General features: G+C 37.5%; 1 protein-coding gene and 1 long non-coding RNA gene across 5 annotated transcripts in view; one reads left to right on the top strand and one right to left on the bottom strand.

Moving 5' to 3' along the window:
* Positions 1-25,517, top strand: part of RAD50 (RAD50 double strand break repair protein) — a 258,372-nt gene that overhangs the window by 214,715 nt on the left and 18,140 nt on the right. For all 4 annotated transcript variants that reach the window (XM_042250243.1, XM_042250244.1, XM_004008637.5 and 1 more), the window contains 8 exons: positions 3,185-3,374; positions 5,746-5,872; positions 6,514-6,707; positions 8,914-9,024; positions 9,464-9,556; positions 9,641-9,754; positions 16,390-16,517; positions 18,414-18,638. In XM_042250243.1, the coding sequence (XP_042106177.1) occupies positions 3,185-3,374; positions 5,746-5,872; positions 6,514-6,707; positions 8,914-9,024; positions 9,464-9,556; positions 9,641-9,754; positions 16,390-16,517; positions 18,414-18,638 (1,182 nt within the window). The remainder of the gene's footprint in view (positions 1-3,184; positions 3,375-5,745; positions 5,873-6,513; positions 6,708-8,913; positions 9,025-9,463; positions 9,557-9,640; positions 9,755-16,389; positions 16,518-18,413; positions 18,639-25,517) is intronic.
* LOC132659811 (uncharacterized) lies at positions 1,954-5,746 on the bottom strand. The gene is made up of 2 exons (XR_009600661.1): positions 4,057-5,746; positions 1,954-2,902 (listed from the first exon to the last, which is right to left on the bottom strand). It is a non-coding gene; the product is annotated as an uncharacterized LOC132659811 (long non-coding RNA).

Genomic DNA, 25,517 nt, shown 5'->3' with positions numbered 1-25,517 from the left:
TCTTGCCACCTCTTCTTAATATCTTCTGCTTTTGTTTGGTCCATACCATTTGTGTCCTTTATCGAGCCCATCTTTGCATGAAATGTTCTCTTGGTATCTCTGATTTTCTTGAAGAGATCTCTAGTCTTTCCCATTCTGTTGTTTTCCTCTTTCTTTGCATTGATCGCTGAGGAAGGCTTTCTTATCTCTCCTTGCTATTCTTGGGAACTCTGCATTCAGATGCTTATATCTTTTCTTTTCTCCTTTGCTTTTCACTTCTTTTCACAGCTATTTGTAAGGCCTACATTGAATAGATGAAAGTGAGAAAAACTCTAAAAGCAAAAAATGAGGAGGGTATGTTGACTTGGAAAACTGAAGAGGAGTGTGAGGAAAAGGAGAAGGAAAGATGCAGGAAGACGTGCTTTGTGGTAGCCAGCCTGTGAGATGGTCCCCAGCAACCCTTGCCTCCTGGTATTCACATTCTTGCAGAGTTGTCCCTCATGTTCCAGGATGGGTTCCAGGATGTGTAGCCAGTAAAATACAACAGAAGTGATCACATGTTCCTTCGAGGATCAGATTATAGAAAACACTATAGCTTCCTGCTCTCCTTTTCTTTCTCTTGGATCTGGGGGAAGCCAGCTGCTGTGTTGTGAGCAGCCCTGTGGAGGGACCCACTTGGTGAGGACCTGAGGCTTTCAAACAACCACATGAGTGAGTGTACCATTTGGAAGCAGATTCTCCAGCAGTAATACCTTCAGATAACTGCAGCTCACAGCTTGACCACACCTTCAGTAACACACCCTGAGTCAAAAATACCCAGATAGTAGTTAATCCTCCTATCTGTGGTATTAAATAAGTGCTATTGTGTTTTAAGCTGCTAAGTTTTAGGGTGTTGTGTTTTGTAGTGATAGATAATTAATATAATCATCAAGAATAAAAACCAGATCATTAGGGGCTACAGAGAGCATGTCATATGGAGACAAAAGCAATAATTTGAGAATGAAAAGGAATAAGGCAGGATCTTAAAGACATCAAGTGAAAGATAACATTAGAAGTTGGTAGAAAGTACATGTAGTTCTGTGTCAAACTGATAAATTATGAAGAGCAGAAATCAACACTGTATTAATATTTTAGGACCCTTGCCAACACAGCTCCCTTTGTCCGAGTAAGGTACATATCTTAATCATTGTTGTGGCTCCATTATTCTTTGTGTTTTGTAATTTTGGTAACTATCTGCTGAATGAATGAGAACTTTAGTAACTGTAGTTCCATGTGTTTATTGCTGCATAAACAAACCCGCCTCAAAACTTGGTACCTCACAACAGTAATTTATTATGATCTTCCATGGTTCTGTGGGATAATTGAGCTTAAAACTAAGTAGTTCTTATTTGGGGTATTTCATGCAATTGCAGCCACATGTTGGCTGCAGTCATTTCAAGGCTCTGTGGGCCTGGACATGCAGTATAGTTCACTCATATGGCCGGTGATGATGCTGACTGTTGGCTGGGAGCTCATCTGAGGCTCTGCTGGCCTGGGCATTCAGATGGCTCACTCATATGGTTGGCGGTGATGCTGACTGTTGGCCACGGGCTTGCCTGTGCCGTCACACAGAACGCCTTCATGTGGCTTCCACCTGTGTCTTGGGCTTTTGGCAGCATAGTGGCTAGATTACCCCAGGAAGTATTCTAAGAGCAAATGTGTTAAGGCCTGGACCCAGAAACTGTCATAGTGTTACTTCTGCTGTTTTTTATTGGTCATAGTGTTACTGCTGTTTTTTTACAGAGACCATGTCTATGTGTGTGTATGCAAATGTAAAAATGGGGTTAAAATTTAATGGATGCCTGTAGTTCTCCACAAAGATGACCCAGTCAAGTGAATGCTTGATTGTCATTAGGCTATTGTAACTTTGTCACTTTTTAGGTAGCGGGCACATAACTTCTGGTCCATAACATCAGGAAGTAATGTGAGCATGAATTATTCATAATCTGAATACGTTAATGTTTATTCGGGAAAGTTTTCCATTGCTCTGGTGTAAAAGATTACAGGTCTTTTGTCGCCACAAATTGGTTGGTTGGCATTTCTTGGTCATAGTGTGGACTTTTAAAAAATCATTAAGTAATAACAGTGTAAAGCTAATGCTTGAGTTTCTAGTTTATTATAAGATTCTCATTAGAAATCAGTTTAATTTATCATACTAATTTGATTTTGATTAAGAATTTAAAACTTTTCTGAAATAAGCTTAATAGCTTTTTATTTTTCAGATTAAATACAAGTTTTGTTGTTTCCGAGGTATTAACAAAAACAGGTTTGGGGCCAGTACCTGCCACAGGAGTGATAACTAATTAGCTAGAGTAGCAGTGGTAAAGTGGGTTCAACAGCTTTTGTACCATAAATCCATGTAGCATTTGACTGAATGGTTTCCTTCCTTCCTTCCTCTTTTCTTCCATCCTTCATTTTTTTAATGTTTAAAGTTTTTTATTTTAAAAGTTTTAGACTTTTAAAACTTTTTATTTTGTAAATTTACACTTAAAGAAAATTTACAAAGATAGTACAGAGAGTTCACATATATCCTTCACCCTGTTTCTCCTGATGTTCACAATTTATGTTACCATAATATGGCTATCAAAGTCAAGAAATTAACTTTGGTATAATTCTATTAAACTACAAACCACATTTGAATTTTAGCAGTCTTTCTGTTAATATCCCTTTTCGATTTCAGGATCCAACTTAGGATCTCCACATTGCATGTATTATCCTTGTTATTAATATTTATCCTTAGGCTCCTGTGTGGTCTACCATAGTTCTTCTTTGTCTTTCATAATCTTGACACTTCTGATGAGTATGGTCTGGTAATTTGTAAAATATCCTTCAGTTTGGCAGACAGCATGGTAAAATTGTTGCTATGAAGATCTCTCAATAGGTACTAAAATCAGTGGACAAAGGTTTGAGGAAAAACAGAATGTTTACATTGTCTTCAGTGCATTTCTCCTAGGTATTTATTGATTACACAGAGAAAAGTAGTAACTTTACAGTGGATAAACCTGGCTGACACTGTCTTTACTAAGTAAGAGTAACATGCTAACATCATGTGCCCGTAGAAGGATACAAGATCACTTCTATGGTATTCTTGGCAAAAAATACGTAACCTCCATCTCCTTATGAAGAAACATTACATTGCTTATTTTTAATTGTGTTTTCTGTGAAGGCAAAGCATAATTGATTTGAAGGAGAAGGAAATACCAGAATTAAGAAACAAACTGCAGAATGTGAACAGAGACATACAGCGCCTCAAGAATGACATAGAAGAACAGGAAACACTCTTGGGTGCAATTATACCTGAAGAAGAAAGTGCTAAAGTGTGTCTGACAGATGTTACAATTATGGAGAGGCTCCAGGTACAGTTACTGCAGTTTTACGCAGAATAAAACTTGTTTCATGGTGGTTTGAAAATGACGTGTGAGTGTTTCAGTAGCTAGTTTTCTGGTACAAATTGTGTTTAGAGTTCCCTATTCTGAATTTCAGGTAGTTTCAGGGAGTAACTGCTTAACTTACACTTCTGAGTTTAGTTCTTTTTATCCGTAAGTTAGGAGAATTATGTTTATTTTTCTTTTTTAGTCTGCTTCCTTTAATTTGCGTCCTCAGTTGGGTCTGACTCATTGTGGCCCCATGGACTGTAGCGCACCAGTTTCCTCTCTCCATGGGAATTTTTTCAGGCAAGAATACTGGAGTGGATTGCCATTTCCTTCTCGACAGGTCTTCTCGACCCAGGGATCAGACCCACGTCTCTTGTGTTTCCTGCATTGGCAGGCAGATTCTGTACCACTGAGCCACCTGGGAAGGTACCTTTTATTTTCATCATTTAAATTAACTTAAGCATAAAATTAAGAAACAAGAGAGCTCTTCAAGAAGATTAGAGATACCAAGGGAACATTTCATGCAAAGATGGGCACAATAATGGACAGAAATGGTGTGGACCTAACAGAAGCAAAAGATATTAAGAAGACGTGTCAAGAATACACAGAAGTATACAAAAAAGATCTTCGTGACTCAGATAATGAAAATGGTGTGATCACTCACCTAGAGCCAGACATCCTGGAATGTGAAGTCAAGTGAACCTTAGGAAGCTTCACTAGGAACAAAGCTAGTGGAGGTGGTGGAATTCCAGTTGAGCTGTTTCAAATCCTGAAAGATGATGCTGTGAAAGTGCTGCACTCAATATGCCAACAAATTGGGAAAACTCAGCAGTGGCCACAGGACTGTGAAAGGTCAGTTTTCATTCCAGTCCCAAGTAAAGGCAATACCAAAGAATGTTCAAACTGCTGCACAGTTGCACTCATCTCACATGCTAGCAAAGTAATGCTCAAGATTCTCCAAGCCAGGCTTCAACAGTACATGAACTGTGAACTTCCAGATGTTCAAGCTGGATTTAGAAAAGGCAAAGGAAACAGAGATTAAATTGCCAATATCCGCTGGATCATCAAAAAAGCAAAAGAGTTCCAGAAAAACATCTACTTCTGCTTTATTGATTACACCAAATCCTATGACTGTGTGGATCACAACAAACTGTGGAAAATTCTGAAAGAGTTGGGAATACCAGAACATCTTACCTGCCTTCTGAGAAATCTGTATGCAGGTCAAGAAGCAACAGTTAGAATTGGCCATGGAACAATGGACTGGTTCCAAATTGGGAAAGGAGTACGTCAAGGTTGTATTCTGTCACTCTGTTATTTAACTTATATGCAGAGTACATCATGCGAAATTCCAGGCTTTATGAAGCACAAGCTGGAATCAAGATTTCTGGGAGAAATATCAATAACCTCAGATAAGCATATGACACCACCCTTATGGCAGAAAGTGAAGAAGAACTAAAGAGCCTCTTGATGAAAGTGAAAGAGGAGAGTGAAAAAGCTGGCTTAAAACTCAACATACAAAAAACCAAGATCGTGGCATCCAGTCTCATCACTTTATGGCTAATAGATGGAGAAGCAGTGAAAGACCTTGTTTTCTTGGGCTCCAAAATCACTGCAGATGGTGACTGCAGCCTAAAATAAAAAGACGCTTGCTGCTTGGAAGAAAATCTGTGACCAACCTAGACAGCATATTAAAAAGCAGAGACGTCACGTTGCTGACAAAGGTCTGTATAGTCAAAGCTGTGGTTTTTCCAGTAATCATGTATGAATGCGAGAGTCGGACTGTAAAGAAAGCTGAGTGCTGAAGAATTGATGCTTTTGAACTGTGGTGTTGGAAAAGACTCTTGAGAGTCCCTTGGACTGCAAGGAGCTCAAACCAGTCAGTCTTAAAGGAAGTCAGTCCTAAATATTCATTGGAAGGACTGATGCTGAAGCCGAAACTCCAGTACTTTGGCCACTTGATGCGAAGAACTGATTCATTGGAAAAGATCCTGATGCTGGGAAAGACTGAAGGCAGGAGGAGAAGGGGACGACAGAGGATGAGATGATTGGATGGCATCACCGACTCAATGGACATGAGTTTGAGCAAGCTCCAGGTATTAGTGATGTACAGGGAAGCCTGGCGTGCTGCAGTCCATGGAGTCACAAAGAGTTAGATATGACTGAGCAACTGAACTGACTGACTGAAGCATAAAAATAATTTCATTTTTATCGTATTAAAATTTGTTAAACTTATATCTGAGAACAGTTACAATTAGATTTTTTAAAGTAATTAAAAGCAGTTAATTTGTAAAGATTTTGAATAATGATAATGCCATAAATTTCCTAAAGGAAATAACTTTGATTTATTCTTAAGATGGAACTAAAAGATGTTGAAAGAAAAATTGCACAGCAAGCAGCTAAACTCCAAGGACTAGATTTGGATCGAAGCGTTCAGCAAGTAAACCAGGAAAAACAAGAAAAACAACACAAATTAGATACAGGTAATAGAGTGTGTTTCCTTATAAAGACTAACATTCCAAGCATATGGTTTTTACCATTAATTTGATAACTGTTATGTGGACAAGGAACAGTCTTCCAGTCCACGGTATAGTCACTTTCTTTTCTCAAAAGCATCACTTCTCAGTTTCCTTTCTTTACAGAACAGACTTTGAATAATAGGAACTTTTGAATAATTAGTAATAGATGGAAAGTGAAAGTCGCTGAGTCATGTACATCTCTTTGCGACCACGTGGACTATAGAGTCCATGGATTTCTCCAGGCCAGAATACTGGAGTGGGTAGCCTTTCCCTTCTCCAGGGGATCTTCCCAACCCGGGGATTGAACCCAGGTCTCCTGCATTGCAGGTGGATTCTTTTACCAGCTGAGCCACAAGCATAGCCCAAATAATAGATAAGCTGTTCTCTTTCTCAGTCATACATGCCCTGTGAGCTCACCCCTGGCTCTTGGGAGAGCAGACGGGTTTGGGAGCTGGGTAGATTGTTCTGGCATTTTTCTTGCAGTTTGTGGGACCCACAGAAACTCAGCCATTGTGAATGCCACGGACCTATAAACTGGAAAGATGTTACTTAGAGTATTTTCTGTGCCCTTCCATTAATCACTGTATGGATGTGTTCTCATGCAGTTTCTAGTAAGATAGAATTGAACCGTAAGCTTATACAGGACCAGCAGGAACAGATTCAACACCTAAAAAGCACAGCAAATGAACTTAAATCAGAAAAACTTCAGATATCCACTAATTTACAACGTCGGCAGCAGCTAGAGGAACAGACTGTGGAATTATCCACTGAAGTTCAGTCCTTATACAGAGAAATAAAGGTAAAAACATTCATATGTATTTGTTATTTATAATTAGTTCAGATATATGAAGTGCTCTTTTTGGGACAATGGCCAAAATATGGTTATTGTGAGAATCAAATCAAAATGGTATACAGAACTTACACTAATAGGAAAAGACTTCTGGGAGAAGGTTTACTGGCCATAAGAAGAAAGAACTGGCTGCCTGGTTAAGTAGTAAACTTCCTGTTACTGGGGGTGGTCTGGTGGTGGCTGCTAACTCCGTATAAGGATTCGTACCTGTATTGGAGATTTGTCTTATCTAAAAATCCTACATGGATGGCAGACACTGCCTCTCAGACATAGCACTCTTCTTTGATTCCGGATGTAATTTCAGCGTACTTCCCACTACAATCAGCAGGCACTGAGTTGACACATGGAATGGAAGCTAATTGGCATCCCTCATCTAGTTTAATCAGACCTAAGTAAAAAGTGAAAGTGAGAGTCGCTCGGTCATGTCCGACTCTTGGCGACCCCATGGACTATATGGAATTCTCCAGGCCACAATACTGGAGTGAGTAGCTGTTCCCTTCCCCAGGGGGATCTTCCTAACCCTGGGATCGAAGCCAGGTCTTCTGTGTTGCAGGCGGATTCTTTACCAGCTGAACCACCAGGGAAGCCCCAAATCAAACCTAAGACTCAGCCAATTAAATTTTTGAACAGTTTTATAAAAAATAGTCTTATCTAGGTTTATAACTGCACATTCAGTAAGAACTAAGTATATTAGTGAATCTGTTGTTACTATAAATGTTTCTTAAGTAGTTTTAGATTACAGAATATCAGAGGCTTAGAGTATAGTATAAATAGTAGTACTACCTTTTTTATTTTTTTACTGCTTATAAAACACTGTGACATTGAAACTATTGTATCTCATTTTGCATTCAGTGTATCATTTTAATAAATGTGACAAAATTTCCTTGTTATAGAAAAAGAAGTTGAGACTTCCAGATATCCCATGATTTGTCCAAGTTCATACAGTTAGTAGGAGACAGAGTTAATTGACTGGTATATATCTTATGATATGTAAGACATCTGACTTCCTACCATACCTAACCACTTCCTAATATAAAATATACTGACACTGAACTAATTCTGAATAATTGTTTCTACCTTTATGAATTCACTAGGTACTTTAGGATCTTGTGAGGATCAGGGTTTTGAACAACAGTTATTATGCTATAGAGATGTTGCAAGGCCAAATGATGTGGACTTCTGATTAAAATAGTTTTTTGAAAACCCCTTTCTTTCCAAAATAAGTTAGGACACACCTACATCAGTGTACTAGTATGGGTTAATTACCATAAATATCTACTTAGCTTCAGCAAGCTAAGCTTAATGTCAGAAGTTCCTTTATGATCATATTTCCATCTGTGGAAGAAAGAACTGAACTGAAAGAGCTTTCCTGTTCTTCAGCTACACAGAGCTGATATGGACCCCTACAAACTCAGGGAAATTTACCTGAAGCCACATGTTCATGTAATTGGAAGCACATGGCGCAGATTAAGAATCAAGTCAGTGGTCTAAAAAGAACTGATACAAATGAACTTACAAAGCAGAAGGGGACTCACAGACCCAGAGAAAGAGCTCATGGTCGCCCGGCTGGGGGCGGATGAAGGAAAGGGATGATTAGAGAGTTTGGGGTATGCATGTACACACTACTATATTTAAAATGGATAACCAGCAAGGACCTACTGTGTAGCACAGAGAACTCTGCTCAATGTTATATGGCAGCCTGGATAGGAGAGGAGTTTGGGGGAGAATGGATACAGGTATATGTATGGCTCAGCCCCTTCCCTGTTCATCTGAAACTGTCACAACATTGTTAAGACAAAATTAAAATTTTGAAAAGAAAAAAAGAATCAAGTCAGTATAGCATATATGCTTGCTGGACACAGTATAGCTCAGTGGCTAAAGAGTGACTCTGGAGTTGAATGAGATTTGAATCCTGGCTCCTTCGTTTACTGGTTTTGGGGACCGTGGACAAATCATTTCTGTGCTCATCTGAAATTTAGCATGAAAATAATGGTACTTTCCTCATAGGGTTGTTGAAAGGAGCAAATGAATGATTTAATCATTTAAAGTATTTTTAAAGCCTGGTACATAGAAAGTGGTTTTATTATGACTATGAAGTCTGAAATAAGATAATGTAATGCTATTATATAAGGTCTTATATATTTTATATCTTTAGGATGCTAAAGAGCAGCTAAGCCCTTTGGAAACAACACTGGAAAAATTTCAGCAGGAGAAAGAAGAATTAGTCAACAAAAAAAATACAAGCCACAAAATAGCACAAGATAAAGTAAGATTTCATTTATTATACATTTACCAAAAACACTTTTTTAATTATTATATTAAAAGCACCTAGTTGGACACTGATATTTCACATGAAATTAAAAGCATGATAAAATAACATTTGTGACATAATCTTTTTAAAATAAGGATTAATTATAAATTATTTTGCTTTTTTTGTATTATTTTGCTTCTTGATTTAAACTATTAATAGAAGTTTGAGAATTGAGAGCTTTTAATCTAATCCCATAGCTAATAAAGGGAGGTCATAAAATTTGATTTGAGATAAAATACGTCAGTGATGGAAACTGGAACCAGCATTTCTAACTTCCAAGCCCATGTTTCACTGTATGCTCCTGTTAAGTTTTTGTTACCTTAAATAAGATATTCCTTGGAAATAAATCTTCCTAAATGCCTACTCCCAATATTTAATAAACATTTTTCTACAGATAAATGAAATCAAAGAGAAGGTAAAAAATATTCACAGTTACATGAAAGACATTGAGAATTATATTCAAGATGGAAAAGATGACTATAAGAAGGTAATTAAAACTTAATTGAATATAATTTAAAATGATTTGTTTATATTTTTATTTTTTGTGCTTAAGAAATTTTCTTTTTTGTAGCAAAAAGAAACTGAACTTAATAAAGTAATAGCTCAAATAAGTGAATGTGAGAAACACAAAGAAAAGATTAATAAGGAAATGGGAATCATGAGACAAGATATTGATACACAGAAGGTAGGTCCTTTTTCTGCTGATGATTTATGGTGGTATTTATACCAGTAACATTCTTACCTTTTTTATTTTTTACTCTTCAATACTTGCATTGAGTAGATATGAAAACAGTAGGGAAAAGCAATTCTTGTGTATATATTTATATAAAAAGTATGTTTCTCTTTTACGTCATTGAGAGACAAAGCAAATTTTCCTGTGGTACTATAAAAAGAGACATATTTTCATTTGTAAAATGCAATTTTAAAAAAGTACACTTGGTGTAACGTAAGTTATTGTGATTCTTTAGATCATAACATTTTTTTCTGATTTTTTTTTAATTGAAGTATAGTTGGATTACAGTGTTGTGTCAATTACTGCTGTACAGCAGAGTGACTCAATTATGTATTATACATACACTCATTTTCATACTCTTTTCCATTTTGGTTTATCACAGGATATTGATATGGTTCCCTGTGCTATACAGTAGGACTTTGTTGTCTGTCCATTCTATATATACCAGTTGCATCTGCTAATCCCAGCTCCCAGTCCCCAACCTCTCTCACATCCCTCCCCCTTGGCAACCACTAGGCTTCTTTCTGTGTCCATGATTCTGTTTCATGTGTGTGCATGCATGCTCAATTGTGTCTGACTCTTTGTGACCCCATGGAATGTAGCCCACCAGGCTCCTCTGTTCATGGGATTTCTCAGGCAAGAGTACTGGAGTGGGTTACCATTTCCTTCTCCAGGGGATTTTCCTGACCCAGGGATTGAACCCGCGTCTCTTGCCTCTCCTGCAGTGGCGGGCGGATTCTTTACCACCGTGCCACCATAGGTTCCTTTGTGTCATATTTTAGATTCTCTATATAAATGATACCGTATGGTATTTGTCTTTGTTTTTCTGACTTCAGGTAGTGTAATCTTGAGTGGCATCCATGTTGCTGCAAATAGAGTTATTTCATTCTCTTTAACGGCTGAGTAATACTCCATATGTATGTACCACAGCTTTATTCATTTGTCAGTGGACATTTAGGTTACTTCCATGTCTTGGCTGTTGTGAATAGTGCTGCTGTGAATGTGGAGGCTGCATGTATCTTTTTGAATTATAATTTCATCTGGATGTATGCCCAGGAGTGGAGTTGCTGGTTCATATGGTAATTGTTTTCAATTTTCTGAGGAATCTCCATCCTATTTTTCCACAGTGGCTGCACCAATTTATATTCCCACCAACAGTGTAGGAGGGTTCCCTGAGAAAAGCAATTCTAATAACATTGTGATTTCTTCTTTCCTTTTTTGTTTTCAGTAAGAGACTTCCTTGGTAAAAATTTAAACATAAAAACATAAAATTAAAAGTCTCCCTCCCCTGCTGACAATTGTCAGTCTTACTTCTCTGTATTATTCTTAAATGTTGTAAGTAGACTATACATTGTTTTTCATTTGATTCCTTTATTTGCTTTCTCTATTAAAGAAATTAATTTCTACCGTATAATTAAAATCACATTGAGAAAATAATTTTTAACATGTCTTATATGAACATGATGGTTAATATCTTTAAAAACTATACTGTTTCTCTGTTCTTGCTGTTTTGAACAAAATTTAATGTTTGAATGCTTTAAACACTTGGTTATAAATAATGGTTAAAATCTCTTTAAAGATTAGCCATATCTTAAATATGAGTATCAGTTCAGTTCAGTTGCTCAGTCGTGTCCGACTCTTTGTGACCCAGTGAACCGCAGCACGCCAGGCCTCCCTGTCCATTACCAACTCCCAGAGTTTACCCAAACTCATGTTCATTGAGTCAGTGATGCCATCCAGCCATCTCATCCTCTGTTGTCCCCCTCTCCTCCTGCCCTCAATTTTTCCCAGCATCAGGGTCTTTTCAAATGAGTCAGCCCTTCGCATCAGGTGGCCAAAGTATTGGAGTTTCAGCTTCAACATCAGTCCTTCCCATATTAGTATCAGTCAGAGGTCAATTGAATCTCTGCCATCTAATAAAGGCTATATAAATTTATGATGCATATATAATAGTTACCATTAGCTTATTATGTGTGTTTTCTATTTAAGATCACAATCTGTAAATAAAGTCCATACAAATATACAGAGATAGTTAAGATAATACCAGTCTGTGACCCTTTTCAAGTTGATGGTCTAAATTTAGTAGATCTGACTACATTAGTTTACTTTTATAACCTACCTTGTTCTAGAAGTTGTTTACTAATTATTCACATAAAGCAATGCTGAGTAATAAATTAATGAGAAAATGAAACTGTAGAAATAAGGAGAAGAAGAAGGACAGTGAAGCAGGAGAGTACTAAGTATATAAAATGTAGGCCGTGAAATCTTACATGCTTGCTGAAGATCTCAGTAGTCACATGAAAAGAGAAAGTCATAGTTAAGATTCACATTGTTTCAAAACTGAAAACAAACCAGTTTCCTGGACTGAGACCAGAGAAAAATGTCTCTGTAGGCATTCATGGAAAGAGAGGAAGACACTGTATAGACTAATAGAAACCAGGTTTTCAACAAACTTCATGGGGCTTTTTTTTTTTTCTGAGGCCTTTTTTTTTGCAGTGTGTTTCGGTACCTTTATTATCCCTTGAGGAAGGTTCTGTAGAAGGTGGTATGCTTGGAGCCTAAAATAAATGTTAGAGTGTTTGGAGAGCAAAAGTTAGCTATAGGCACCTATCAAAATCACATGGGTTTTTCCCACTCCTAAGTATATAACCAAGAACTTAAAATATATGTTTGCATGATGCTGCCACTGCTGCTAAGTCACGTCAGTCATGTCTGACTCTATGCGACCCCATAGACAACACCCCACCAGGCTCCCCCGTCCCTGGGATTCTCCAGGCAAGAACACTGGAGTGGGTTGCCATTTCCTTCTCCAATGCCTGAAAGGAAAAGTAAAAGTGAAGTCTCTCAGTCGTGTCTGACTCTTAGCATCCCCATGGACTGCAGCCTACCAGACTCCTCGTCCATGGGATTTTCCAGGCAAGAGTACTAGAGTGGGTTGCCATAGCCCTCTCAAATATATTTGCATAAAATATGGAAAACAGCCCAAATTGTTATCACCTGATGAATGGATGAACAGAATGTGGTATATTCATATATATTTACCAGGAATCTCCAGAGAAACAGAACCAATAAGAGACTGATAAATACAGATAAAGATATAAAAAAAAAAATACAGATAAAGATATAGACAAAGATAGTTATCGTAAGGAATTAACTCATGTGATTGTGGAGGCTGAGAATTCCCAAGATTTGTGGTTGGCAAGCTGGAGACCCAGGAGAGCTGATGGTGTAGTTCTGGCCTGAGAACTAGGAGAGTTAAAATATTCTCTCGATCCAAGAAGAGCCAAGGATTCACCTTAAATATGAAGACAGGGGAAAAAACCACCATCCCAGCTCATACAGTCAGGCAGGATGATTACCCCTTAATCAGCCTTTTTTGCGCTGTTCAGGTCTTTAGTTGACTGGATATGGCCCATCCACATTAGGAAGGGTAGTCTGCTTTATTCCATCTACCAATTTAAATTTTAATCTCACCCAGAAACACTGTCATAGACAGCATAGTGTTTGACCAGTGTCTAGGCACCCTGTGGTGTCAAGTTGACACACAAAATCAACCGTCACGGAATATTAGTGAAGTCATTCAGTCGTGTCCAACTCTGTGACCCCATGGACTGTAGCCCACCAGGCTCCTCTGTCCATGGGATTTTCCAGGCAATAGTACTGGAGTGGGTTGCCATTTCCTTCTCCAGGGGATCTTCCCAACCCAGGGATCGAACCCAGGTCTCCCGCATTGTAGAGAGACACTTTACCATCTGAGCCACCAGGAAAGTCCTCACGGAATATTACTCAACCATTGAAAGTAAGGAAATAATAGATGCTATAATCTGGACAAACCTTGGAAGCATTATGCTTAAATGAAAGAAGTCAGTCACAAAAGGCCATATTGTATGATTCTATTAACATGAAATGTATAGAATAGGCAAATCATAGAGACAGCAGATTAGTGTTGCTTGGGATAAGGGGGAGGGAGAGAAAAGGGAATAGAGAGTGACTACTAATGGGTGTGGAGTTTGGGGGGCAATAAAATGTGCTGGAATTAGCACTTTATGAATACACTGAAACCACTGAATTGAAAAAAGTGGCAAATTTTGTGGTATATGAGTTACATCTCAATTAAAAAGAATAAGTCACCTGGGTTATTGAAAATACACATCTGTCTCCATTCCAGATCAATAAATCAGAACCTCTGGGGCATGGGCAGAGGCATGTATATTTTGTTAAAGGTCCTCAGGAGTTCCAGTGTATCAGTTACTGAGTCAGAGCACTGTATAGCTTTCAGGAAATTGCTCTATAAATGGCATTTTCCCCAACTAGACTTTTGGTGAATTTTGGAATGTAGTTTATTCAGCATATTACTCTATCACAAGTACCTGTAATGCAGCTAATTTTCATGTTTCCTTTAGGTGGCAAACCACATGCATTAACTACTCTCTGAACTGAGTGATTGGGATTACTATCAAACAGTTGAAGAACCTAACAGCATATTTATGTACTTAAGCCCTATTAAATTTACTCCACAGAATTAAAAAATTTGGAAGTTTAATAATCTTCCTCATTTTTCAGATGAAGGAAACTGGAGGTAACCTGACTTGCCAAAGGTCATAAAAGTAATAAGAGTCAAACTTGACCCTACATTGTCAAATTGCTAGTATAATGGAAAAACAGTTTTATGACTGCATCTAGTTTTTTCTGATACTTTCTCTCTTCCTCCTCTGATACTTTATATTTTGAAGACTGTAACTGGAATTTTTACTGCTAAAGAGTACTGGAGTGGGTTGCTATTTCCTTCTCCAGGAGATCTTCCCAACCCAGGGATCGAACCTGGGTCTCCCGCATTGCAGGCAGACACTTTACCATCTGAGCCACCAGGGAAGACTCAAAGTACAAGGACAGATTTGACCCCCCAAAAATTTCACTAGCTTATTGAGCTAAGCGTTGTATTTAGTACTTTTTATATACAATAACTATTTTAACATTAAAGTAGTTCTCTTGACAGGTGGTATTATTGTCCCTATGTTACAAGTAAACTGAGGCTCAGAGAATTTAAACTAGTTTGCCCGAAGTCATCCTGTTTGAGAGTTGCAGTGCTGAGATTTGAGCCTAGGTATTTCTGACTTCAAAGCCTATACTCTTTAACTACTGTGCCGAATACTGTCTTCCTGAATGAAAAAGCAATTAGAAGCTGACCTGAAAGAAACGTCTAGCTTTCTGGTGACCGTGCAGGCTAACAGACCAGGAATATTATTTCATGCAAAAAATCAGTCTCACCTAAGAATGTGATAGCCCTTCAGAGAATCCTTTCAGGTATTCATTGAAACAAATGCCATTGTTCTGTTAGATAAAAGCAAGCAATGCCACATTCTTTTGTTCCTAATAAGGAAGAAGTATCAACATAGTCCCTCATGGAAGAATCTTGGGGAATCATAGCAGCTGTGGTGGTACATTAGGTTGCCTTGGCAACAAAAGGTAGTTTACAACTATATCGTTTTTGTCGTCTCTAGCTTATTATGATGCCTTTAATAGATATGTATAGATTTACATTATTAGTTGTAGGAAAACTGTAAGGAGCCTTAATGAAGTTAAAAAAAAAACAAAACAGCAAAACTCAGGATAGTGATTTATAGATGGGCAGGGTTGGATGTGAACATTAAGCATGTGAGAGAAGTGGCTTCTCTTCTGATCTCCCACTTCCCAAAACCGTGGTGACTCTGGTGTCATTACTTTGGCAACAAAACGTTATTATCAAAGATCTGCCTCCTCCCCTCACCCCCACTTCCCTCCACTCTGAGTTTTTCTCAGGTTGCTGTAGAAGGGTCTTTGAAAAGGCCTGACTCCAAACTTAAGGTAAATTTTTTATATTCAGGCTCTTTGGGGCCAAACCACCATTGTTTTGCAGGAAGACTTTTTCTCCCTAAGTTGCAAAGAGTCAACTTATAAATTGTATTCTGTTTGTCTCTTGACAACATAGTCCATTATAATCACCAGGAAAACTACTGAAATAATTGTGTGGTGCTGCTGCCACCAAATGATTTAATGGTTACTTTTTAAGGACAAAACTACTCAACAAGAACAGCTAAATTTAAAGTTTTTCAGTTCAATTCAGTGGCCAGAAAAAAAGTCATCAAGTATACAGACATACTATTTTTGTGAAACTTCTTACTGCCTTGTCAGCTTGAAGGTGAAGATCTTATCTGACATACTGTATAAAATGGTCTTGGCACATGTTAGTAGACAAATACAACTGGGGAAAAAGTGGGGGAGACTGATAGTAGTCTTGCTCTCTTGTATCTTTTAGATCAGTGGGCTCCATTGTGAGGTTCTTAGGAAAGATGACCCTATGGGGCCTAGGTATGAAATACTGAAAATCTAGCTGTGCGTTTTCTCTCATCATTTAAATGTCTGTTTTGTGTGTATATAGGCCTTCCAGATTGTCTAGGCCTGGAGGTCCCTTTACACTGGCTTCTCCCTCTGCTGAGTTACACATGAGTCTAAGGCAGAATTGGTACTGCCTGTTGCCAGTTACCTGCTATGAATCACATGTTGGTAACTTGATTATTTTTGTTAATGAATTTAATATTTACATTTAGATACAAGAAAGGTGGCTACAGGATAACCTTACTTTAAGAAAAAGAAATGAAGAGCTAAAAGAAGTTGAAGAAGAAAGAAAACAACATTTGAAGGAAATGGGTCAAATGCAGGTTTTACAAATGAAAAAGTACGTTTTTAAAAATAGTCTTTAGTTTAAATAAAGGTCCTTATTATTGACATGTGAAATATATTCAATGCATTTTTTTTTTTTTAAGAATTTAAACCTGTGCCCAGAGTGTCCTTTCAAACTTGAAAGAAGGTGGGCACTTGCATACAAATACATTTAATGGCTTTATAAACCAAATTACTGAAGAAGTAGTAACACAGAATTTATAGTCACATTGTAACTATGCAGTGATAGCCAGTATTAAACATATCTAATTCACAGACTTTAGCAAGCCTGCTTCACAAGTTAATGGTAGAAAGAATATCTGGCCTCTGAACCCTGCCTGGGTCAGTGCTTATGCTTTCTGTAATTGCTAGCGGAGTTACAGCCCGTTCTTTGTCCTTGGTGACCCATTGTACCTGGTCCCAGTTATAATTATGTGCCAGCCAAAGCATTTGATTAATTAGATTCTTCTTTCATCTGGTTTTATTGATACTTACTATAGTTGCTATAGCTGCTACAGCAGAAAATATTTTATTCTTGGTTTCTTTGCCTTATGAATTCTGTAAGAAGCTGGTTGATGCTGAGGCAGTAGTCTGGTGTTAAAGATTGTACTAGCCAAACAGTTTTTGGTCCCACCTCAGCTGGTTAGATATACTCATTCATTCAGCCATTCCTTATGGAATTTTCATTTTTCTTCTTGACTTCACAAAGAAATCTGGATCAAAGAATGCTTAGGTTTTTCTGAAAGATATAATAAACTGAAATTTAATTTAGTCATTAAAACCCAACAAAAAGTTACTCCTGTGTTATTGTAAGTTCTCTTGGTTTGGTCATTTTCAATCTCATATATCAAGGAACTAAGACTTAACTAGAAGAGCTCTTTATCTTTCAGCCTGTTTGTTTTTTATGCATTAGGACACTGAGACCCAGAAAAAAGGATAATAGGAAATTAGAATGAAAGCCAGGAACATGACCCAGATATCCTAGCTTCCAAGCTGTACTCTTTAACATTGTAATGTTGGTGCTCTTGGTGGCAAGTTGGACGGGGGGGAAGCTTATAGAAAAAGCCTTTAAATGAAACCGTATATTCCTTGCTACTAAAGACCAAAATCAGATATTTTTATAATTCCTTCTGTAATTGGCACATAACAGTGCATTTCACATTCATTCAGACTGCTAAGCACAACTGCTCTTTTTCAAACCTTTCTTCAAACAGGATACAACAGCAATGTCAACAAAACAGAAATCAGGCCAGTTCTTTAAGTATATTCATAAACTTGAGAGGCGTGCTTGGCAAATAAGAGGACACTTAATAAGTAATTGTTGAATGAAGATTTTTAAAGCATATGTTAAAATCTGCATTATCTACCAAGTTATGAGAAAAGTTTAAGTATTTTACTTTTTTGATCAGTGTGATGCTTTTTATACTTATTTAAGAGAACTTTGTTTTCATAGAGGAAAATAAACCATTAGTAGTATTACAACATAAATTAATAGTTTGAGGTAAAATTTTATTTTGTCTAACATACTGTGAACAAACTGATGAAACCTGTTAGTAACTTCTCAGAGTTGTACACTTAGATCACAGTGAGAAGTTTATAAATTTGTAATATTAATCACCAAAAGTACTTTACTTTGGTTAATGTGTAAACATCAGGAACTTTTTCAGTGTTCACATGTTATGAGAGTACTTTATTCAGCACACACAAATCAGCTGTTTAGAAACCTGGATGCTTCAGAGATTTGGAAAGAAGAAAGTTTTCTTTAGTATTGAAGCCTTAAAGAAAAAGCAAGGAAAGACTGTATTCTGATTGCAAAGAGAATGATATATTTATCTAGCTGAAGAAATCTGGCTTTTCTACTGTGGGCTGCTAAAATCTAAAAATGGTACTCATTTGTTATTTTCCCTCCTAGTGAACATCAGAAGTTGGAAGAAAAAATAGACAATATAAAAAGAAATCACAGTTTGGCAATAGGACGACAGAAAGGTTATGAGGAAGAAATTATTCATTTTAAGAAAGAACTTCGAGAACCTCAATTTCGGGATGCTGAGGAAAAGTACAGGGAAATGATGATTATTATGAGAACAACAGAGCTTGTGAACAAGGATCTGGACATCTATTATAAGACCCTTGACCAGTAAGTACTGGGGATTTGGTTCCTACTGCAGTCAGTATCAACTAGCATAATTTAGTCTTAGCACTCCCTTTTAACTTTTTTAATGTATTTCATACCTAGCAGAGAATAGAAAAATGTATGTATGTATGTTAAGTAAAGCGTGCTTACTTGAATTACGAAATCAAGTTATAAGGCATATTAATATTAACGAGCATCATGACCCCACTCCCATACCCGATCTGAGAACTCTACCACTATCACTGACTACCGTCCACTGAGACGCTCCTCCTCATCTCAGGCACTTGTCATCCCCACTCCCTGTAACTGCTGACACAGATTTTTGCTCTCTCTGCTTTCAAAAAAAAAATTTTGTAAAGTATATCACTTTTTTAGCTTTAAAACAAATGATATTCTTTGTACTCTTCTAGAATTTTTTTTTTTTTTTTCTTGTTTTGCTTTTATTAAGTTGCTTATAGCTGTGGTTGATGCATTTTCAGTGATGTACAGAATTCTGTTGTGGAAATTACCATAATGTATCCATTTTCTGGTAGATGGACGTTTGGGTTGTTTCCAGGCCTTTACTAATCTAACCCTTATTGCTAGGAACATTTGTGTCATGTGGAGTAAAAATGTAGGAGATTCTCTGGAGTACACGTGGGAGTAAAATTGCTGGGTTGCAGGGTATGGTGTTTCACAAAATAATGTTAAATTATTTTCCAAAGTAGTTTTAATGATTTATACCACTAACAGAATATAATAGTTACCTTTGATGTATGTTGTGACATTGACTTCGCTGATTTTAGTTTTTGCAGGTTAATGGGTTTTAAATGATAAATCATTATGGTCTTCATTTGTAGTCCCTTGATTTAAAAGAAAAAAAGATTTCGGTTTTGCTGGGTCATTACTGTGGGGCGTCTTTTCCTAGCTGTGGGGAGTGCAGGGCTACTCTCCAGTTGCGGTGTACGGGCTTCTCTCGTTGCGGGGTCTTCTCTTGTAGAGCACAGGCTTCAGGGTGTGTGGGCCTCAGGAGCTGCCATCCCTGTGCTCCAGAGCACAGGCTGTGATTGTGGCCCACAGGCTCTGTAGTCGTGGCAGATGGGCTTTAGTTGCTCTGCTGCTCTGGGATCTTCCTGGCCCAGGGATTGAACCTATGTCTCCTGCACTGGCAGGCGGATTCTTTACCCCTGAACCACGAGGAAAGCTTTGCAGTCCCTTGATTTCTAATGATGCTGAACATCTCTGTGTTTGATCATGTTTCTTCTTTGAAATATTTGTATTTTGTACCCATTTTTAATGTACTGTTGGTGGTCTTACAGGTTTGCATGTGATCTTTTTACTTTCTTCTAGTGTCTTTTAATAAACAGATTTGATTCTTAGGTAGTTATATTTACTCATCTTTTTAGGTTAGCTCTTTTGTGTCTTGTTTAAAAAATCCTTCCCTATTCCCGCATTTTCTTCTAAAAGTTCTAAAGTTTCTTTCACACTCAGATACATTTAGGTATCTAATTCTAAATTGAATTCTGTTTTTTTTGGAATATAGTTGCTTTACAGTGTTGTGTTTGCAGTACAACAAAGTGAATCAACTCCTCTTTGTCTTTTAACTAGTGAATGTAGTCCATTCATTGGATTGTGATTGATTACTTAGTTGTATTTATTTCTGTTTTTCTTTCCTACTTCCCTGACTTCTGTGGGATTGATTTATTTTTCTTTATTCATCTTTTCCCTCTTCTTTGGGTTGTAAATAATATGCTTTAGTTATTTGGATGTTTCCCTTTACTTTTTTTTAACATTCATATTCGACCTAAAAATCAAGTGTTTTGATTCCCAAAGGGTTACTAGAGAAACATTACCAGCATCACCTTGGAACTTATTAGAAATGAAAATTCTCAGTCTCCACTGCAGATCTGGTACATTAGAAATGTTAGGGACAAGGCTTAGTGGGCTGTGCTTTAACAAGCCTTCCAGGTGATTACAGTGCACATCAAAGTTTAGGAACCATGGCTCTGATATGACTTGTTTTACGTTCTTCCAAAACGTTCATTTCTCCTATCTGCTGTGTTTCTATTGCCTGGTATTTTCATTTAACCTTATTTTTATATGTCAGATTAGAAAATAATTAATGTGGTTCATAGCGCTTATCGATAAACCTACATTTACCAATTTCTTACAAATCTTCCTTCTTTAGGTTCAGTTTCTTTCCTTTTTTGAAGTATATCCTTTAATAGTTTTTTTCAGTGAAGAATTGTGAGTAGTAAATTCTTTTTCAGTGTGAAAATCTTTGCTCTCAATCTTGATACTTTAGGTGAGCACAGAGTTCGAGATTGAAAGGATGTTTTTTTCCTTTCGGTACTTTGAAAATATTCCATTTCTTCTTGATCTCCATGATTGCTGTTGAGAAATCATTCTAATTATTCTTTTGGAAGTAATCTGCCTTTTTCCTCTGGTTCTTTTAAGAGTTTTCCCTTATCTCTTGTATTCTGCATTTTTGGGGAGTGTGTCTAGATGTAGGTTTAGTTTTAGTTCTATTTAAGAATTATGCTTATTGATCTGAGGATTGATACCTTTCATTAATTTTGGAAAGTTCTCACGTATTCTCTCTTCAGATATTATCCTTTCCCCATTTCTTACTATTCTTCCCACCTTCATTTGTCATTAGACATAAATAAACCTTTATTCTTTCCTCCACATTGCTTAATGCCCCTTGCATATACTGGTAATACCCTGGGTAACACCCTGATGAAGACCTTCCAGTGCACAGATCCTTTAGCTGCTGCTTATACTGCCTGTTGAGGTGTCCCTTTTTCATCTATTTTTCATTTCAATATTTCAAGATATTTTTCAATTCTGTAAGTTTTATTTTACTCATTTTCAGAAATTTTTATTTTTCTTAATGTATTTTTCCTTAGTGTTTTGATTCCTTCTTGTATGTCTTTACTCATTTTAAATATAAATTATATTCTTTTTCACAGTCATTTTTTAATTTCACACTTTTAGGAGTCTATTTCTGCTATATTGTGTGCTGACTCTAGCTCTAGGGAATTATTTCTTGGGTTTCATGTAGTATTTAATTGTAAACTCATCTTTAGTGAGTTTTTTTTTCCTCTATGAAGCGCCCCTGTGACTTTTTTATGTGGATGTCCTTCCACTTAGTTGTTTTGTTATCTGTTAGACACTCTAGGGCTAACACTGGTCTGAATCTAGTTTTTATGTTAATTTTTCAATTTGGGAGTTCCTGAACTACACTGGTGGTATAATAAAGGACCTTAAACTCTTGGAAGGGATTTGCCCAGGACTTTGAACTCTCAGCTTATTAACTTTCCACTTTTTCACTGAAGTTACTGTTCAAGAGTCTCAGCTTTTATGTTGGGAGTCACTTCTCTTTGCCTCACTTGGGCCCTATACCTCATCTTCTGTCCTAGGTGAGAATACCTAAACCCTGGGTTATGAAAATAATAACTAAATTCAGCTGCAGTTATCATATCACACACTGACCATTCTGGTTTTTAGTTCTCTGTTTCCACCACATAGAGAGTTGCCTTTCTTCTAAACTCAGCTATACTCTCAAATAATTTTTGTTCTAAATCTGTCTAGCATCTCTAAGCATTTTATCAAGAGAATGATCAGTTACCTTAGATTTTGTTTGTTACTGTTTCCTAAAAAGGAATATATCCTCCTTGAGAGAATCTATGTTTTAAGGCTTCCTCTGGAAAGAGCCTAGTGAACAGACCAGCCTCAGCATTGGGAATCAGACCACAAGCTCAGGAGGACAGGAAGACCCCACTTTGCAGTGTGAGGATTCTTTTAGTTCATGATGATAACAAGGGTGGCCCCAGAATCACTTAGCTATAACTCTGGCATGTACAGGTTTTAGAGAGTACATAGTCTTTCAAGGTAAGTGAAGACTGGAAGTGAGCCAATTATGTTAGTCATTTTTAAAAATAAATACTAGTAAGGTTTTTGTTGGATTAAGTTCGGCTTCTGTAATGAAGGAACACATCTTTTGTCCTCGTTGTCAGTGAGCAAATAAGCTAACATTACAATGCTCCTTGGGTTCAGAAAGGCTCGTGGATATGTATGTCTGTACCAAGTAGGAACTTTTATTCCCCTTGTTCCTTAATGTCCTCAAATATTGAAATCTCCCCTAGATTTTTAGATCCAGCAGTTGTTGAGATTTCATGTTCTAAAATAAGAGCAAATGCAGGACATTATTAAAGAGTCCTTGCCTGGTAGACTATTACATATACAACATTTGTCTTTTTAAAAAAAACTTCCATAATTCTTTTTAGTATATCCAGCTATAGGCATATATGCCTTTAGAAGGCTTATTACTTTTTGAATTCTTTAACAGCTGATGCTGTGTATGTGGTAAATGTTCTGAACATTTTTCGAGTGCTAAGGAATAGGAAACCCAATCCTTACTGGCAAGTTTATTTAAAGAGACAAAAACCAAAACAGATTTTTATCAGTAAAAATCTGTACAGAATAGGATAACTTAACTTGGTTTTGATGAAAAAAATTAAGCTGAGTCTTAAATAGCAAGAACTGTTTGTATAAAAGTTGATAAATTGTACCTTTTTGAGGCCTGAAAAAAAATCCATAATTTGTTGTTAAAAGTATTGTCTCTAGTCTCTAGAGACTATCTGAATCTGACTTGACATTTAGCAAGTTATTTAAATACCCTGAGCTTCAGTTTTCTTATCTATAAAACGGAAATTTTTTTTTAAGTCCATTATAGCAGTCATTGTAGAGTCAGAATTAAAAGGGAAACTCACAGGTTGTTTTGTCCGGCTCTCCTTGTCATGTTACAGTCTTTAACGTATATTGTTAAATTCTCTCTTTCTTAAGGGCACTAAGGAACTTGACCAAGAAAGCGTTAGCTGTCTGTTGTTTCTATCTAAACATGCTTTAAGACGAAATTTCTGGGGCAGGGGCTGTGCAGAGGAGATACTAATAGTAATTAAATACTTAATATGTGTTGTTCAGTTGCTCAGTCATGTCCGACTCTTTGCAACTGCAGCACGTCAGGCTTCCCTGTCCATCACCAGCTCCCGGAGCCTACTCAAACTCATGTCCATGGAGTTGGTGATGCCATCCAACCATCTCATCCTCTGTCATCCCCTTCTCCTTCTGTCTTCAATCTTTCCTGGGATCAGGGTCTTTCCAGTTAGTCAGTTCTTCACATCAGGTGGCCAAAGTATTGGAGTTTCAGCTTCAACATCAGTCCTTCCAGTGAATATTCAGGACTGATTTCCTTTAGGATGGACTGGTTGGATCTCCTTGCAGTCCAAACGACTCTCAAGAGTCTTCTCCAACACCACAGTTCAAAAGTATCAATTCTTCAGCACTGAGCTGTCTTTATAGTCCAACTCTCACATCGATACCTGACTACTGGAAAAATCATAGCTTTGACTCTACAGATCTTTGTCGGCAAAGTAACGTCTCTGCTTTTTAATATGTCTGTTACAGCTTTTCTTCCAAGGAGCAAGCATCTTTTAATTTCATGGCTGCAGTCACCATCTGCAGTGATTTTGGAGCCCAAGAAAATAGTCTGTCACTGTTTCCATTGTTTGCCCATTTTTGCCGTGGAGTGATGGGACCAGATGCCATGATCTTTGTTTTCGGAATGTCGAGTTTTAAGCCAGCTTTTTTACTCTCCTCTTTCACCTTCATCAAGAGGCTCTTTAGTTCCTCTTCACTTTCTACCATATGGGTGGTGTCATCTGTGTTAGCCATAATTTAATTGAATTCTATCTCAACAAACTGTCGAAGATTGTTAAAGAGATGGGAGTACCAGAACACCTTACCTCCTGAGAAATCTGTATGCAGGTCAAGAAGCAACAGTTAGAACCGGGCATGGAACAATGGACTGGTTCCAAATTGGGCAAGAGTATGTCAAGGCTGTATATTATCACCCTGCTTATTTAACTTATATGCAGATTACATCATGAGAAATTCCAGCTGGATGAAGCACAAGCTGGAATCAAGATTATCGGGAGAAATATCAATAACCTCAGATATGCAGATGATACCACCCTTATGGCAGAAAGCCATTACTTCATGGCAAGTAGATGGGGAAACAGTGGAAACCGTGACAGCCTTTATTTTCTTGGGCTCTAAAATCACTGCAGATGGTGACTGCAACCATAAACTTAAAAGACGTTTGCTCCTTGGAAGAAAAGCTATGACCAACCTAGCCAGCATATTATAAAGCAGAGACAATACTTTGCCAACAAAGGTCCGTATAGTCAAAGCTACAGTTTTTCCAGTAGTCAGTTTTGGATGGGAGAGTTGGACCATAAAGAAAGCTGAGCGCCAAAGAATTGATGCTTTTGAACAGTGGTGTTAGAGGAGACTCTTGAGAGTCCCTTGAACTGCAAGGAGATCAAACCAGTCAATCAATCCTAAAGGAAATCAGTCCTGACTATTCATTGGAAGGACTGATGCTGAAGCTGAATGAGCTCCAGTACTTTGGCCACCTGATGCAAAGAACTGACTCGTTGGAAAAGACCCTGATGCTGGGAAAGATTGAAGGCAGGAGGAGAAGGGGATGACAGAGGATACGATGGTTGGATGGCATCACCAACTTCTTGGAGTTGGTGATGGACAGGGAAGCCTGGCGTGCTGCAGTCCATGGGGTTGCAAACGTCAGCCACAACTGAGCGACTGAACTACTACTGTAGACCTGTAAAGAGCAAGTATTCATCAGAGAGATCAAGCAGACTGTCCAGAATTACCCAGCTAAATGGTAGAGATAAAATTAGATCTCAGAACTAAGGCCTTTCTACTCCCACTATGCTGTGCTGCTACCACCATCCGTCACCCCTCTTTTTTAACCTTTAGAAAACAAATATTTATATTAAAAATTTTCCTTTTACTTAACTCATACTTCTTGGTTAAGTA

Source organism: Ovis aries, chromosome 5 (assembly GCF_016772045.2).
Source record: "Ovis aries strain OAR_USU_Benz2616 breed Rambouillet chromosome 5, ARS-UI_Ramb_v3.0, whole genome shotgun sequence".
In the NCBI taxonomy this organism is placed as follows: Eukaryota; Metazoa; Chordata; class Mammalia; order Artiodactyla; family Bovidae; genus Ovis; species Ovis aries.
Note: the sequence above shows the minus strand (reverse complement) of the source record. Positions and strands in the feature narration are given on the sequence as shown.